Consider the following 14,086-nt stretch of genomic DNA (forward strand, 5'->3'; position numbering starts at 1 on the left):
TATATATATGTGTGTGTGTGTGTGTGTGTGTGTGTGTGTGTGTTGGGTATTTGGCAGCTTTGAGCCACTACGGCTGTCCTTGATTTCACCTGAATAACAGTTTTTGTGCGTTCATTCTGGACTCACCATTTGATTTCCTGCACTGCTGTTGAATGTGTAAAAGTGTGAACCATTCCTGTGACTCCCAGAATTCATTGTCACTGCAGCGTTTAGCGGGAGACCCAGCTTCTTCAACAGGGGCACAGAGTGGTTTAGATTAAGAGTCGCTTCATTTTCGTCCTTCAACATAAGAAAAAGTAATTAGACATCTTTATGTCCCATGAACTTTCTGAGACTTTCTGAATTTCTATGACATATTCCCACACCTTGGTTTTATTGACCAACACTAAAGTGTGCAACCTGGCGTTGTCGATCGCCATTGAGAGCTGGGATTCAGCAGACGTTGAAGACACAACCAGAGACCCAGAGGCCTGCATCCTGTCTGGACTGCCCAACTCCTATAAAAAACAAACAGGAAGTAATTAAAGATCTGATGAGTAATACTTTTCTATGTACATCATTAAGTACAGTATGTACCTGAATCATTGTACAGTTGTTGTGATACATCAGCGACCCCTGCAGGCCCAGCTGGGACATCACAGCTCCACTGGCTGTGACGGCACACTCCTCCATCTGAACGAGGGCTTCGGCGTCAAATCGTAGTTTTCCTGACCTGGTGCTTAGTCTCAGTCTGCTGTTTCTAGGCACATCTCTGAGAGCAGGAAGGTCATGGCTGAGTTCACCATCCACACTGAGCTCTGGCCAGGCCCTTGCATTAAGCCTCAGAAAACCCCTTCTGCCCTCCATATCAGTGCCCAGCATGAGTGTCCAGATACCCCGAGGATCCTGCTGTACTGACCCATTTATATTAGCCTTTAATGAATAAAAAATCATTGTGAGCAACAGTCAAACTCCTTTTTTCTCTAATATGTCTTTGACTGTATTGATAGAAAAATCAAAAACAAGCAATTCATGCAGCTTTCAAAATCCAAAAATGATTTACTAATCATTCAAAAGATCCAACCTGTAACAGAGGGCACATAGACTCCAGAGCCAGTAGCCACTCTGTTCGTCCTCTGGTTTCCACAACTTGAGTGGCTCTAATGTGACACGTCCCAACTTTGATGAAGAGACTTCCAGGCTGTTCAGGGCCTTCAGGAGCACTAGCATCTATAGAAATGATCTGTGGTAGACCCTGACCACTCAGCCAGAGAAAGGAGTGAGTAAGGGCCCCAGAAAGGTTTGGACTCCTGCAGGACTGGCTCATGTCTAGAGAGAGGTTCTGATTATCCGCCTTCACAGAGGCGGACAGAGTCAGCTGGCAAGGAATAATCTTGAGGAAGCCCCGCAGAGCCAGGGACACAGGGAGTTTCATTCCCTAAGGCACAAACACAGGTGGAGCATAATCATTACTTCTGAGAGACAAATACCCTTCAAAATGTTTTTATAGCTTTACAAGCTTGTAGCTGTATCAGTGGAGTTGTTCTGCTCTGCTGCTATGACAAGCTCGCGTTTGATCTTCTAATGGGCTGGAAACTGTATTTCAAAGGAGACTACATTAACATAAACATGAGTGAGTTACAGAGGAAATTCCAGTTCTTCTAACTGTGATGAAAGAAACATGTATGTATCACCACAAGGTGACAGCGAGATTCAACAACTTCAACATATTGGTTTAGGTTCCACGAGCTGTATTAAACACAACTGACAGATTTACTCACCTGCAGAGGACAGAAGCTGCTCACATTAACAGTGTAAGAAGTCTGCTCAGTCTCTGTCTGTGAAGCCTTGACTTTCCCTACGTTACCCCTAAAGAAACAACGTCCGACCTCCAGGCCGACCTCCACACCAGGCAGAAGGGCAGTTGAGACGTTTAGGTATAGCTCTCCGTGGGTAGGAAATTGCAGCTTCTTTATTGGCTCAATTGAGTGCTGTACAGATGCCCGGAGACTAAGCTGAGGATCACAAGTTAGAGACAGGTTTAGACTGCCTTTCTGTGCTCCTTCAGCCTGCAGGACAGTGCTGAGATCTGTGGAACAGCCAGACTGAGTGATGGAGACGTTGAATGAGGTCTGTGGAGGCAGGAGAGCCTACAGAGGAGGGAATAAAAGATTACATTTATAGAAATCCTTCAGTTCAAATATTTAATAACAAAAAAATGTGAATTATACAAGGAGGTGTATGCAAAGTCCTAAAATCTCAGTCCAACAATGTAGCCTAAATATATTCAAATGGACACAGAACTGAGAAGAACAAATACTTTGCTGCATCAAAGTTTTGATTAGGTGGTTTAATATTTCAGCTAAAAGGCAGATATCTGCTGGATTTCATTAGCCCAGTGTAAGTACAGCAAGCCTCTCAGAGTTTAATTGAAGGGTGGACGTCATATCTAGAGGATTAGACCACGGGTGTCAAACATAAGACGGAGGGGCCAGAATCGGCCTGGCAAATACTCCAATCCTGCCACACTGGACAGCTTTGGAAAATGTGAAGGAAGGCAGATATTCAGACTTTTAACTGTGTTTTTATAAGTTTTACATCCGTATCATTGCTGATAAGGCCTTCCCAGTGGCTATTCATGACACACCAAATGTAATTAAGTAATGATTACAAAATTAAATGACAGAAAAGTCTTTTTTTAAATTTACTATATTCTATAGGAATTTCAGTTTTTTAAAATGGATACACAGGATATACTGCTCTATGATTGTACCCATGGATACACCTTTTCTCTAATTTTACATTTTATTTTTCAGTTGATGGTAGCATTAGAGGAAAGGTTAAATTGATCAAATCAAAAATAGATCCCAAGAGGACTATAAATATCTGCAACATATTTTATGGGGGTAGATTTAACTTTCACAGCTAAAGCTCTATGTTGCCCTGTGAGTGACCAGTCCTTAGAAAGTTACCATTCATTGAAGCCACTGAGCTTTTTTTATTCATTGTTGGTGTTTTCAATGCAGCTCACACTGCAGTGGAAAACAAAGAGTCATCTCCAAAGTGAAGATGTTTCTTTTGCTTTCCTTCAGGTGGGAAACAAGTTTCCTTCAACTGCTCCTTGTTTCCTCTCTAACCTTTAGTAAGACACATCGCTCTCGGGCAAAAAGCATCCACCCTCTCCTCCTGCTCGTTCCCCCTCTGTGTTGACTGGTCAGGAGAAGCATGGAGCACACGTCACTTTCCACCTCAAACTGGGCTTGCCTTGCTGAGGTCGCCATGCTAACAGTGAGCTCCTGTGGTACACGAGCAGTAGCTAGCAGGTTTTGCTGAAGTACAGCTCTGAAAGAGGTGAAGGGCTCCCAGGCAGCAGTGATCCTCATCTGTGCAGAGCGGGTGTTGACAGAGATTCGAGCGCTTCCAGCAAGGGAGGTATCAAGAAGCTCACCTGAGCCATGACAGTCCAATCTGTTTGGGATGATTGTTCCAAGGTAGGCCCATTGGTGCTGGAGTCTCCAACCCAGCTCAGCTTTATGGTTCTTTAGGAATACAGACAAGAGGCCTTGGAGGAAGTCATGCTGGTTTTGAAGGCTCAGAGATCCTCTGAGTCCATCTTTTCCTCCCTGTGCATGCACAGTTAAAGAGGCTTTATGCGATCTACCCCCCTCTATGCTTTTAACCTGCCTCCAGACCAGCCGCCCCACCCCCGTGCATCGAAGGGACACGACTAGACTGGATCTCAGAGAGTCCCATACTACACGAACATCTCCCAAGATGTGGCACCACCTTTCTAGGCTCATCCGTCCTGTCACTGTAGCCTTTTGAGTAGCACTGTGGGTTCCATACTCAAGAAGCCCGTGCCAGCAATACTGCCCAGGTCTCTCCAACCTCAGTCCCACATTCAAATCTGCTCTCCACGGACTGACCACTATCCCCATCCCCAGGACCCACCTCTCAGGGCCAGGCCGGAGGAGGAACCTAACACCAGATGTGGTGGGAACCCCCAAATATGTAAGTAAGAGCACAGAAGAATGAGTAAGGTTAGCTCTGAGCTCCTTTCGGCCACTGGAACTGTAACAGGCTTTAGCATGAGCACTAAGCCTTAAGTGAGCAAGCGAGAGGCCATAGCAGAGCCTGTTGTGTGGTCTATAGGAGCGAAAGGCTCGTACCTCCACCGGGCTGTCTGCCACATTTCCATAGCAGTGAGCGGAGAGCCTGTCTGCGGTGACGTCCCCTGTGCAGTTCATCTGTGAAAACAAAACCCCCGTTGGCAAAGTTTGTTTTTTGTTTCAAGGAGGAGATGGAAGAGGAATCACTGAACTTTAGACCAGCCACATAAAAATATTGCAGTGCCATAACATAATAATCTGAGCCCTTGTTATGGAACACATATGTTTAGTGTTGAACAGCATTTCTGTGTTTTTTAAGACACTAATGATCACTGAGTGCTCTTAGTTGTAACAGAATAAACTTTTGCCTTTTATACAACAATATTTGCCATTTGATTTAAAAAAAAAATCACTCTTTGTTTTTGAGAGTGAGGCTAGAAAATCCTTCAATCTTTCATCCTTCCACACATAAAGATACATCTAGCATCTGCGCAGCTCAGCACAAGGGCTACAGACAGCCAGTCTGGCTCTTTCCTGTGGAAACAAAAACTGTCTGCTGGCACGTCAAAGATTTGTTTTACTGTACCTTTTTTCATTCATGGAACAAATAAGAACTAATGGGTTGAAAAGCTTCTGGAAAAGTGCTGTTGTCACACAGCGAGCGGAGGTGCAGCGTTTAGTGGGAGATTTGCATGTCGGGTTAATCAGTGAGTCTAAACTTGGCTTAGCTGTGACTGTCTCTCTCTTTATAGTAACCTGTAATGGCCCGGTGACCCATCAGGCATGTGCTCCACCCCAACACCTTCATTACTCTAACACGGACAAGCTGTTAAGAAAATGGACAGATAGCTGGTCCTGTTTATCTTAGGGAACTAACAATGTAAGTGAAGATCACAGATCCATATCTGTGTCCTTTTTGCATTTATCCATTTTGAGATTAATTTAAATGATTGTATCTGTAATCTTTCTCTGAATATAGATTCATAGATCATCGACCTTTTGGATGCTCACATATTTAAAGATCATGGGTAGGTACAAAGAAGTAATCACAGTTTTCCTTTTACAGTGATAGCCCGATTCTGTGAGTGTACATGTGTAAACGGTGTTAAATAAATATACCTGTAAGGAAGTGGGTACGAGTCCTTGGAGCAGCATCATCTGTTGCCATAGAGACACTACCAAAATAGGTGTTGTATTTATTGATCCAACTTTTAAAAGGATGTCAGCAACTCTCACATCTTCCATGTAAAGGACCAAACCTGTGTCCAGTCCTTCTGTTTCTGACTAAGAGAGAGAAAAATAAATATAAGAATAAAGGAAAGCAGCCTACAGCTATACACCGTATATCCTGAGAAAGAGAACTTATTAATGCAATTGCTTCCCGACTACTTTATGCTCTTGGCAAGAATTAAAAAATAAAGGACAGTCCTGCACCTGGTAATGCGCTTTAGCCTCAAAGGAGGGTGTCAGGCCTCTTTTAAGCAGGGCTTCGACTTGGTGCTGCAGCCTAGAGGAGAATACCCACTGGGGGTTGGTGTGGTCTGTCCTGCCTCCATGAAACTCCGCTCTAAGATGTTCAAGTCCAACCTGCAGCTCTCCCAGGACTGATAATCCATCACCTTCCTGGGCCCATTTAGCCTCAAGACTACTGTTAGGAGGTACACCTGTACTCAGAAGACAAGGGAAACTCACAGACAGGGACATATATACATGTGTAGAAAGTGCTGCGTATGTATTCTTTGGCTATTGCAATGATCACCTGTGGCTCTCAGCACATGGAAAGAGTGAGAAAGTCGTGTGTAGACCTCTCCTGTCCCTTGATTCCCCTGCTGGCGGCTTGCATTCACACACAAATGCTCCTCCCCGGACCAAACACACAGCCAGTCGTGGGTCCTGTGGAACCTTTTTTCCATCATCCCTTCTTCATCGTCTCCTTCCAAAGCTGCTCCGGGATCTCGCTGGTGTCGCAGCTCCACGCTGTACACTATCTCCATCAATCTAACTCTCAGCTGTCCTGCAACAACACGCATGCATTATACGTCATTTGTGACGCTTTACAGGCAAAGGCAAGTTTAAAGTAAAGGACACAAGTTATGGTCTACCTTCGATTAAACTGTCAGACTGCCCCAATGCTCCATCCAACCCGAGGACTGGAGGCAAGAAATCTAGGCTGGTCACCGTGTGCCTCAAGTCCCCTGTCACAGCCACCTGGATCCCCTGTGAGTGTTTTAAAGACCCCTTGAGCTGGGCCAGCAGAGCCTGCATTCCCTGTGTGAAGGAGCCACGTAGAAAGACACTGGAGGAGACAGGAGGAAGATGATCATGGAAAAGAGGTCAAAGGTCCATAAGAGAAAGCAGGTTTTTTTTAGAGTTAGTTACTGTGTGACTGAGGACTAGACTAAAGGCTTTTTTAAAATAACATAACAGACAAACCTGTCTGAGGACACGTTCCCTGCTATGTTTACATGTAGATCCGTGGCTGTAGGTAGCAGGCTCTGGGATAAGTTCAGCCTCAGCCCTACAGCTCTGTCTCCCGTCTGCATGTAGTGGGACATGTCCGCATTCAGCTTCAGCTTGTCCTTCCCGTCAGCCCTCACATGCACCGAGCTGCTCCCTTTGCCAGTCACCATGGACATGTCTGCAGACGCCTTCATATTGACAGGTCAAACAGTACATCGACTGAACTAATACCCCAAAATGAAAATGTTTCACATAACCTGGATTTTTTGCAAGATCTTAACATGTGTTTTTTTAGAACGCTAAAGGAAAAATAATGCAAATCAGCCCACCTCTAATGTTTTGGGAATCTTTGACTTGAAGGGATGACGAAGAGATGAATACAGACCAACTCTGCCTGATGTTCCATTCAGCTGCACAGAAAGCTGACAGGAATTTCAAAAACAAACACAAAAGCCTTAGAAACCAGAAATTAATTAAAAAATGTCGGCTCATCAAATGCACAAGGTGTTTGCTTTACTCACCTGGCACTCTTGCCGCTCTATTCTTAGTTTCCCTTTGGCCTGGTAATCAAAGTCATTGTTGCTTTTTGGGGTCCAAAGTACATCTCCCTCTATTAAAGCAGAGGAGGGGAGCTGCAGCTGTAAAAGCAATAACAGATTAACCGGTCATAACTTTGGCCTCGTTACTGTAAACCACACCGTTCACTGTCAGCAGCAGACGTACATCATTTACTGCACTGCTGACTGCGGTCACCATCCAGTGCATCATGCACATAAACGCGGCTCTTTAACCTAAACACTTTTCTGAGGATAGAGCGAAGCCCGCTTACCTGGAGCTGATGGAAAAAGTTGCCTTTAACTTTTATTGCTTGGTGAGTTGAATGCGTAGGGTTCAGCTGAAGCTGCCCCGAGAAAGTCAGTCTCTCCTTGCTTCCAACTCGTAACCTCCCTTGTATATTTCTCTGGTTCTGAAGAAGAGTGCACAAAACCGAAACAACATCTAATACGTCAATGTTGCCAGTATGTTCCACTATTATCCATCTACACTATTCTTGGCACAATTGCCAAACTTATATATTTCAGGCACTTGTGTTTCAAAAGATACTGGATAAAGTTAAAAAATACCAAATACAATCAGTTCAGTTCAGTTTATTCATACAGCGCCAAATCACAATAACAGTTACCTCAAGGTGTTTTATATTGTGAGGTAAACACTACAGTATTAGAAAGAAAACCCCAATAATAAGAGGACCCCTTATGACCAAGCATATGGGGAGAGAGTGGGAAGGAAAAACTCCCTTTTAACAGTAAGAAACCTCAGGGAGGGGCAACTGAGGGTGAGGGGGGAAAAAGAGTGCTGAGAGAGCGAGAACAACACACACATCATTGAAGAGACCCAGAGATTAATAGTAACTAATAATTAAACGTAAAGAGGGATTTAAAAACATAGTGAGTGAAAAAAGAAATGCTCAATAGTCTCAGTCTGCAGCAAAACAAATCAAGGATTCAGAGGCAGATCAAAAAGGAACCTTTTAAGCCTAATCTTAAAAGCAGAGACAGCGTCTGTGTCGCGAATCCAAACTGAGAGCTGGCTCTATAGAAGAGGGGCCTAAAGGGGCTAGGATACTTTTAAAATATCCTATGAACAACAAGTCAGCCAACAGTCTGAGAACAAAGTGTTCTGTTGAGGTTACGTGGTACTATGAGGTCTTTAAGATGGGCCTGATTATTTGAGACCTTTTATGTGAGGAGAGGATTTTAAGCCAATTTCTGGATTTAAGAGGGAGCCAATGAAGAGAGGCTACTATGGGAGTAATATGCTCTCTTGTTCTCTTTCTAAAGTTATCTTAATCAAGTGTTTGCAAAAACTGGCAATGAGTCTTTCACATTGCCAGTTACAGTCACATGACAGAAAAATTAAAATGTCACATAATCTTTCACTCATCGTTTCAGATTTTGATTTACCAATTATGCTAAAGTGTGGAGCGCTTGCAGTGATGGACCCATTGGAGTCACAGACAATGGGCCTTCTCTTGGGGTTCAGCTGATTACCCTCTATGTTAGATCTTGTTTTTTTCCTTTAAAGGTTGGCAGGTTACCTGGTCGCTGGTTACGGTCACACAGATTTCCGAGTCTGATGGAATAGCGTCGGCGCTGAAAGGGTGGATGAGTGCAGAACAAACCTACATATGAGATCATATTTAAAGATGAGGATCACTGTTTACAGCCCACTTCACTCTTTCAAATGCCCAGGTGAATTATTAGCTTACACAGCACTTACAAAAGGGCTCGGTGGTCGGTAGCCCAGGGTCAGGGTGTGGACGACCTCTCTGTTGTCACTGAAACCAGCTTTGGACTCTAGGACGTAGAGGCCATTGAGGAGGTCGACGGTGAAAGTCTCCCGGAGGAGGAGAGTTGGAGGAAAGGTCTGGAAGGGCTGTCTGTGCAAGAAGGAGACTATTAAAGTCAGCAATGTTCTTGCGGTCATTTCTCAAAATATCTGTAAGTTACGGCACAGACCTGAGCTGGAGCATGGCAGTTTTCTTATACATCCTCTTGTCGTTCTTCAGCTCCTCTACTACTCCCTCGAGCTCCACTTCAGTGGGTAGACTCTTTGGATTTGTGTAGATCATCTTCAGAATCCCTTGCCTCTTTTTCAAATTCTTCATCACATCCAAATGAAAGGGCAGATTTGTTACTACAGCACAACCTTTAACCTTTTCAGGCCCTACGCTATCAAAATGTGCGATTTTGTCCTTTTAAATACAGTTGGCGGTTACGGGTTATCTCTCATGCTTGTTGTGATCTCAGACTTTTACAATCAACACAATATGATGGCTTCATTCTATAATTAAACACACATTTAACACGCCCAAACCACAAAAGCAGCCCAGCGTCTCCACCCACCTTATCAGCAGCGGTCAGGGCAGCAGCGAGGGTTACATTTTGCTTGCCATAGGTGGAGGCCATTTGCAGGGTGTGGCTGAATTTAGAGGCCTCCAGAGAAATGTCTCCTTGGAGGGGAGGAGTCCACAGCGAGCTCAAGGAGCACGAGGCCTTCACACTCCGCTTACCCAGCAAACCCCAGCCCCCCGCCTGAGGCAGGGCAGAGGAAGAGGCGTGTGTTTTTAAAGGTGGAGTTTTCATAAACACACAATATTTCTTTTTTATCTTTATAATTACTTCACTCCAGTGTGGAAGTGATTTTATTTAAGCGTCGCCTTGAACACTTTTTTTAAGCCGCAAATTCAAAAATCTATTTTTATTTGATTAATAACTAAATGGTGATATTCAGGCAGAGCACTTTATTCTCTCCTTACTTGGATGTAGGTGATTGCTGACGTGTAGAGCTCCAATCGGGCCTCCTTCTCTCTCCCCCTGTCCCTGTAAAAACCCTCCAGGACCAGGTTACGGATGGTCAGCCACTTGCTGGCTGTCAGCTCAGAGGTCAGCTGCAGCGTTTGGCTCTGCAGCTGGTTTAACTTATGTGCAGTGTAAATGTACAGCCATGGTGTGTCCATATTAAACGATCCTAAACGATAATAAGAAAAATAAGTAATCCTGATAGTCAACTTCCTGCAAACTTTAAAAAATAATTTAGTATATCAAAGAAATATAACGTAGGAATATGAAAAGAGAAAGTGGACCTTAAGCATGCTGTAATGTAAGATGGCTGTGAGTTGTTTTTACCCTCCCATATCTTGTGCAGGGCATCTTTAGGAGGGTTTTTCCAGTGTAATCCAGCCACCAGCGGCATCAGATTGTTGTAATTGATTTTTAAATGAGTGCTTCTCTCAGAGCCTTGCTGTGTCAGGTGAGAGTGTAGCAGCTGAGTCCTGTAGTTCATGTTTTTCTCCGGTGCCTGGAGATTGAACTGGAATAAGATTAAGGAAAGGGAAGGTAGCCGTATTAATTCTGACCACAGAAAATATTAATCTGCTGCTTTGGAAGTCATCTGGGATAAAAAGCCTCCCCCGGGCTAACAGAGAGAACGGGAAGCTCTGAATTCAGGTCGGGTTACCTCCAGAGTGTAGTGGGTGTGATTCTCTGTGGACTGGTTTTTGAAAGACTGGCTCAGGAGAAGCGTGTGTTTGTTGTTTATCTCATCCCAGTGTTTGCCGTAGCTAATATCCAAAGATGATTTAACATGGCTCAAGCTTTCCTCATGCCTGAGGTGGATCTGAGAAGGACGCACAAACAACCGGAATGCTTTCAATCACCCGGAGATAACTTGCGCCGCCAGCTTATGCTGTTTGTAATCCATGAAGCAGAGCGGCTTCAAATTAAATGTGTCTGCGGGTACCTTATGGTTAATAGGAGCGGTGCTGGTGCAGTAGAATTCATGATCGGCTCTCATGATGTATGTGAGGTTTGCATCCCTCTCGCTCCTCACTCTCTGAGATGTGTAGCACTCCTGATGGAGGTGGCGAGCATCAACTGCAGGGAAGCCCAAATAAAATAGGAAAGTGATGACCTGTCAGACATATTGCATTGATAAGAACTACTTCCTGCTTTTAAATAGCTCTATATAGCATTATTATCACTTTGACCTTGAGATCAATCTATTGACCTTGATGGAGAGGTCAAAGGTCAAATGTGACATGACGTTTTAAATCTTTATATGGTATTTTCTTACTCTTGTAAGAATCATAGTTTGTAAGTTAGAAGCTTTTTGTCAATTTTTGACCAATAAGTCATTGAGTTGACGTCGAAGGCTTGGGTGGATGTTAGCCAAATTTGAATGGACACCTACAAAGTTTGATCACAATTCATTCAAAACTGTTTGGGCTATTGTGTTTGCAGAAAAAGCGTCAGGCACGTGAATGCTACCAAACACATTACAAATCAATCTAAACAGTATAAAAACAAAGCTTTAAAAAGCGGCGTATCTGCGATATTTGTTAACTTTTGATGAAAGTAGATATTCCTGTTTTTAAAAGACTGTGTGTTTTGGGGTATAAACAGTTTGAAGTGTCCTGTACCATCTGCAAACGAAACCTCACCTCCCAAATCATACTTGAGCCTGAGCACAGAGCTCCACAGTGAGCCCCTCTGCTCCATCACCCCGAGCGTCTTGCTGCCGACTACACCAGGTAGGAGGAGCTCCGCCTCCACAGAGTACTGCTTGCTGCTGCCATCCCGCCTGCGTTCCAGGGCCACTAAAAGCACATATCACTTGCATGTTTTCTGCTGTCTACTGTCTATTGTAGCAGAGATTTTAGAGACAACTATAAAAGTACCCAACAGTGATGCAGGCTCTCTGAAGACATTTTTCACAGTGGCAGAAAAGCTTGTTTTGCCCCCCAGCCCACGAGTTATATTAGCAGAGAGGATCATGGGATGTCGATCGGGGGCCATCTTGGCTTCAAGGTGGTAGCGAGTCCTCTGCTCCGACAGGAAGGTCTGGGTGTCCATCAAACCCTGCAGTGGATGATATACATGTTTTTAGAACTGGGAAATTATTTAAGATAAAACTGATCGAATGTATTTTTGAAAACTTGAGAACAATATTTACCATGATGTAATGATGAACACCATCAATCATGAGCTCCAGCTTTGCTGACTTAGTGTTCCTCTCTTGCTCAAGTTGACCTGCAACAAAAACACAAAAAAAACAGGACAAAACACATTTTCATAAATGTATCCAAACACCGGGTGTGGTCTTAGCTTGTTCGTCTGGCCAACCATGTATATGGATGCTTTTCAGAGGATGAATGATCTTCAGCAGCAGTCTGCGAGGGCTGAAGGCCAGATCCAGAGACATGTCTCTCGGGATGGAGGACTGAGGAGTGGCTAGCAGGAGGTGGATGGAGGCCTCCCTGGGAAGCCAGGTCCCTCTCTGAAACACAAACCACTGTGAGACTAAATAACAAAATCAGCTTTATTCAGATAAAATAAACTCAGTGGAAGGGCTTCACATGCATATCTTAATGCTGTCTGGCACCTGATGATGTACTGAGTAAGCAGCCTCAAGCAGATAGTAATGGAGGCCTCTGTCCAGCTTCAGCAGTCTGAAGGAGAGGTGCACTGGTCCAGAGGGGAGGAAAGCAACACCTGTGGCAAGGGATGGGTAAGAGGTGTTGGAGCACAGCTGCCAACCCACCATCTTGGACCCTGCAGGGAACCAGACATGTACTTATAATACTATAACTATTACTTACTAAATATTATGACGTACAATAATCAGAGAAAGGCAGTTAATGAACTGAATCAGACAACTTTAGATTAATTTTATAAACATATAATATATGATTGTGATTTTGTGAACAAAGGAGAGTGAAGTGCACTTCCTTAATTAAACTACACACACACGCACAAACACACACACACGTATAAAAGTGCACCGCTTTTGTAGAACTCACAGGTTTTCGGTGTGCAGGTGGTCTTCTGTACTCGACTCTTTGGCCCCTTTATCTCCTCTCTGTGGTCTCCACTGAGCTGAAACACTCTCGAGCTAAGAACAAAAAAAAGATCATCACTCATTCTCAATCCCGTCTTTAAATCTTAACAAAGCAACTATAACAAATTTTTAGTTGTATTTCATGTTTTTTAAATAATTTTTACGGTAATGCCATTAATCAGCTGGAATCCTGAGTCCATCCTGTAATTCTGACAGATTTTACAGTGCATCATACACACGATACACTTCAACCCTCTCTAAACTGTCTCCTAATGCTTAACAAGGATTTTGATTAAGTAAATACACACAAAAACACACACGTTCATTAAAACAGGGGATTTATTAGGGGAAATTTTTTAATGTGTACCTGAGAGAGAAGATGTCCATTAAGTCCTCGGGTGTATTAAGCGTGACCCTGAAATCTTGCCCCTCCTGCAGCTGGATGCTGCCGTCCAGATTCGTGGAGCTCCTCAGCTCAGCCACCCACTCCACCGCAGCCTGACCCAGAGCCCCGTCAACCCCCATCCTGGCCGAGAGACTCACATAGGCACTGAGAACAAACAGACAAGTTTCACCTGACACACTAAAAAACAAACAACCAAAAAAACCAGACCGTGAAGAAAGATGAGCCCATGTGACATTTGGTAACGTTTAAGTACTTGGGTTTGATGTATCCATTCAGGGAGAAATGGGAATAATCCCTGTAATTGACTCTGCCTTTCAGATGCAGTGAAAGAAGAGAGGTCATGTTGACGCCCAGTTTGATGGGTAAACCAGACAGAGATGGCAAAGCCAGCTCCTCTGTCATCAACATGGATCTGTGGTTCAGCTGCACCTCGTGACCCTGAAGGTTAGAGTGGAAGAGACAATCAGGGCGATAACGGGAGGTAAAGAGTCGGCGATAACAGACTGTAATAACACATGACAACAGGGGTCCCACCTTGAGCAGTCTGACAGCCAGTCCAGCCATGCTCAGCGACACCTGGTTGATTTGATTGTAGAGATCTTCACATGTGAACATGCTGAGCTCATTCCCAAACACCTTCACACCGACCCAGCAGTTGGGCATGTTCGCATCCATTTTCTTTCTTCCAGAAAACTGCAAAAACACCCCAAAACTCCATAAAGTAACAAAGATA

General features: G+C 44.0%; 1 protein-coding gene across 1 annotated transcript in view; it reads right to left on the reverse strand.

Annotated features, from left to right (window-relative positions):
* LOC102210278 (uncharacterized) overlaps positions 1–14,086 on the reverse strand; it is a 28,357-nt gene that overhangs the window by 4,093 nt on the left and 10,178 nt on the right. The window contains exons 17-47 of the mRNA XM_013911479.1: positions 13,888–14,046; positions 13,607–13,791; positions 13,315–13,497; positions 12,910–13,001; positions 12,492–12,661; positions 12,233–12,386; positions 12,063–12,139; positions 11,788–11,968; positions 11,551–11,706; positions 10,851–10,984; positions 10,569–10,727; positions 10,238–10,421; positions 9,868–10,079; positions 9,455–9,643; positions 9,068–9,210; positions 8,829–8,988; positions 8,647–8,730; positions 7,378–7,515; positions 7,070–7,186; positions 6,878–6,970; positions 6,522–6,736; positions 6,191–6,384; positions 5,848–6,102; positions 5,523–5,752; positions 5,208–5,372; positions 4,149–4,226; positions 1,761–2,129; positions 1,064–1,417; positions 577–912; positions 366–497; positions 127–279 (exon numbers count right to left, since the gene is read on the reverse strand). Of these exons, the coding sequence (XP_013766933.1) occupies positions 127–279; positions 366–497; positions 577–912; positions 1,064–1,417; positions 1,761–2,129; positions 4,149–4,226; positions 5,208–5,372; positions 5,523–5,752; positions 5,848–6,102; positions 6,191–6,384; positions 6,522–6,736; positions 6,878–6,970; positions 7,070–7,186; positions 7,378–7,515; positions 8,647–8,730; positions 8,829–8,988; positions 9,068–9,210; positions 9,455–9,643; positions 9,868–10,079; positions 10,238–10,421; positions 10,569–10,727; positions 10,851–10,984; positions 11,551–11,706; positions 11,788–11,968; positions 12,063–12,139; positions 12,233–12,386; positions 12,492–12,661; positions 12,910–13,001; positions 13,315–13,497; positions 13,607–13,791; positions 13,888–14,046 (5,451 nt within the window). The remainder of the gene's footprint in view (positions 1–126; positions 280–365; positions 498–576; positions 913–1,063; positions 1,418–1,760; positions 2,130–4,148; positions 4,227–5,207; positions 5,373–5,522; positions 5,753–5,847; positions 6,103–6,190; positions 6,385–6,521; positions 6,737–6,877; positions 6,971–7,069; positions 7,187–7,377; positions 7,516–8,646; positions 8,731–8,828; positions 8,989–9,067; positions 9,211–9,454; positions 9,644–9,867; positions 10,080–10,237; positions 10,422–10,568; positions 10,728–10,850; positions 10,985–11,550; positions 11,707–11,787; positions 11,969–12,062; positions 12,140–12,232; positions 12,387–12,491; positions 12,662–12,909; positions 13,002–13,314; positions 13,498–13,606; positions 13,792–13,887; positions 14,047–14,086) is intronic.

This window comes from Pundamilia nyererei, unplaced genomic scaffold (genome assembly GCF_000239375.1).
Source record: "Pundamilia nyererei isolate P.nyererei 1_Seehausen unplaced genomic scaffold, PunNye1.0 scaffold00004, whole genome shotgun sequence".
In the NCBI taxonomy this organism is placed as follows: Eukaryota; Metazoa; Chordata; class Actinopteri; order Cichliformes; family Cichlidae; genus Pundamilia; species Pundamilia nyererei.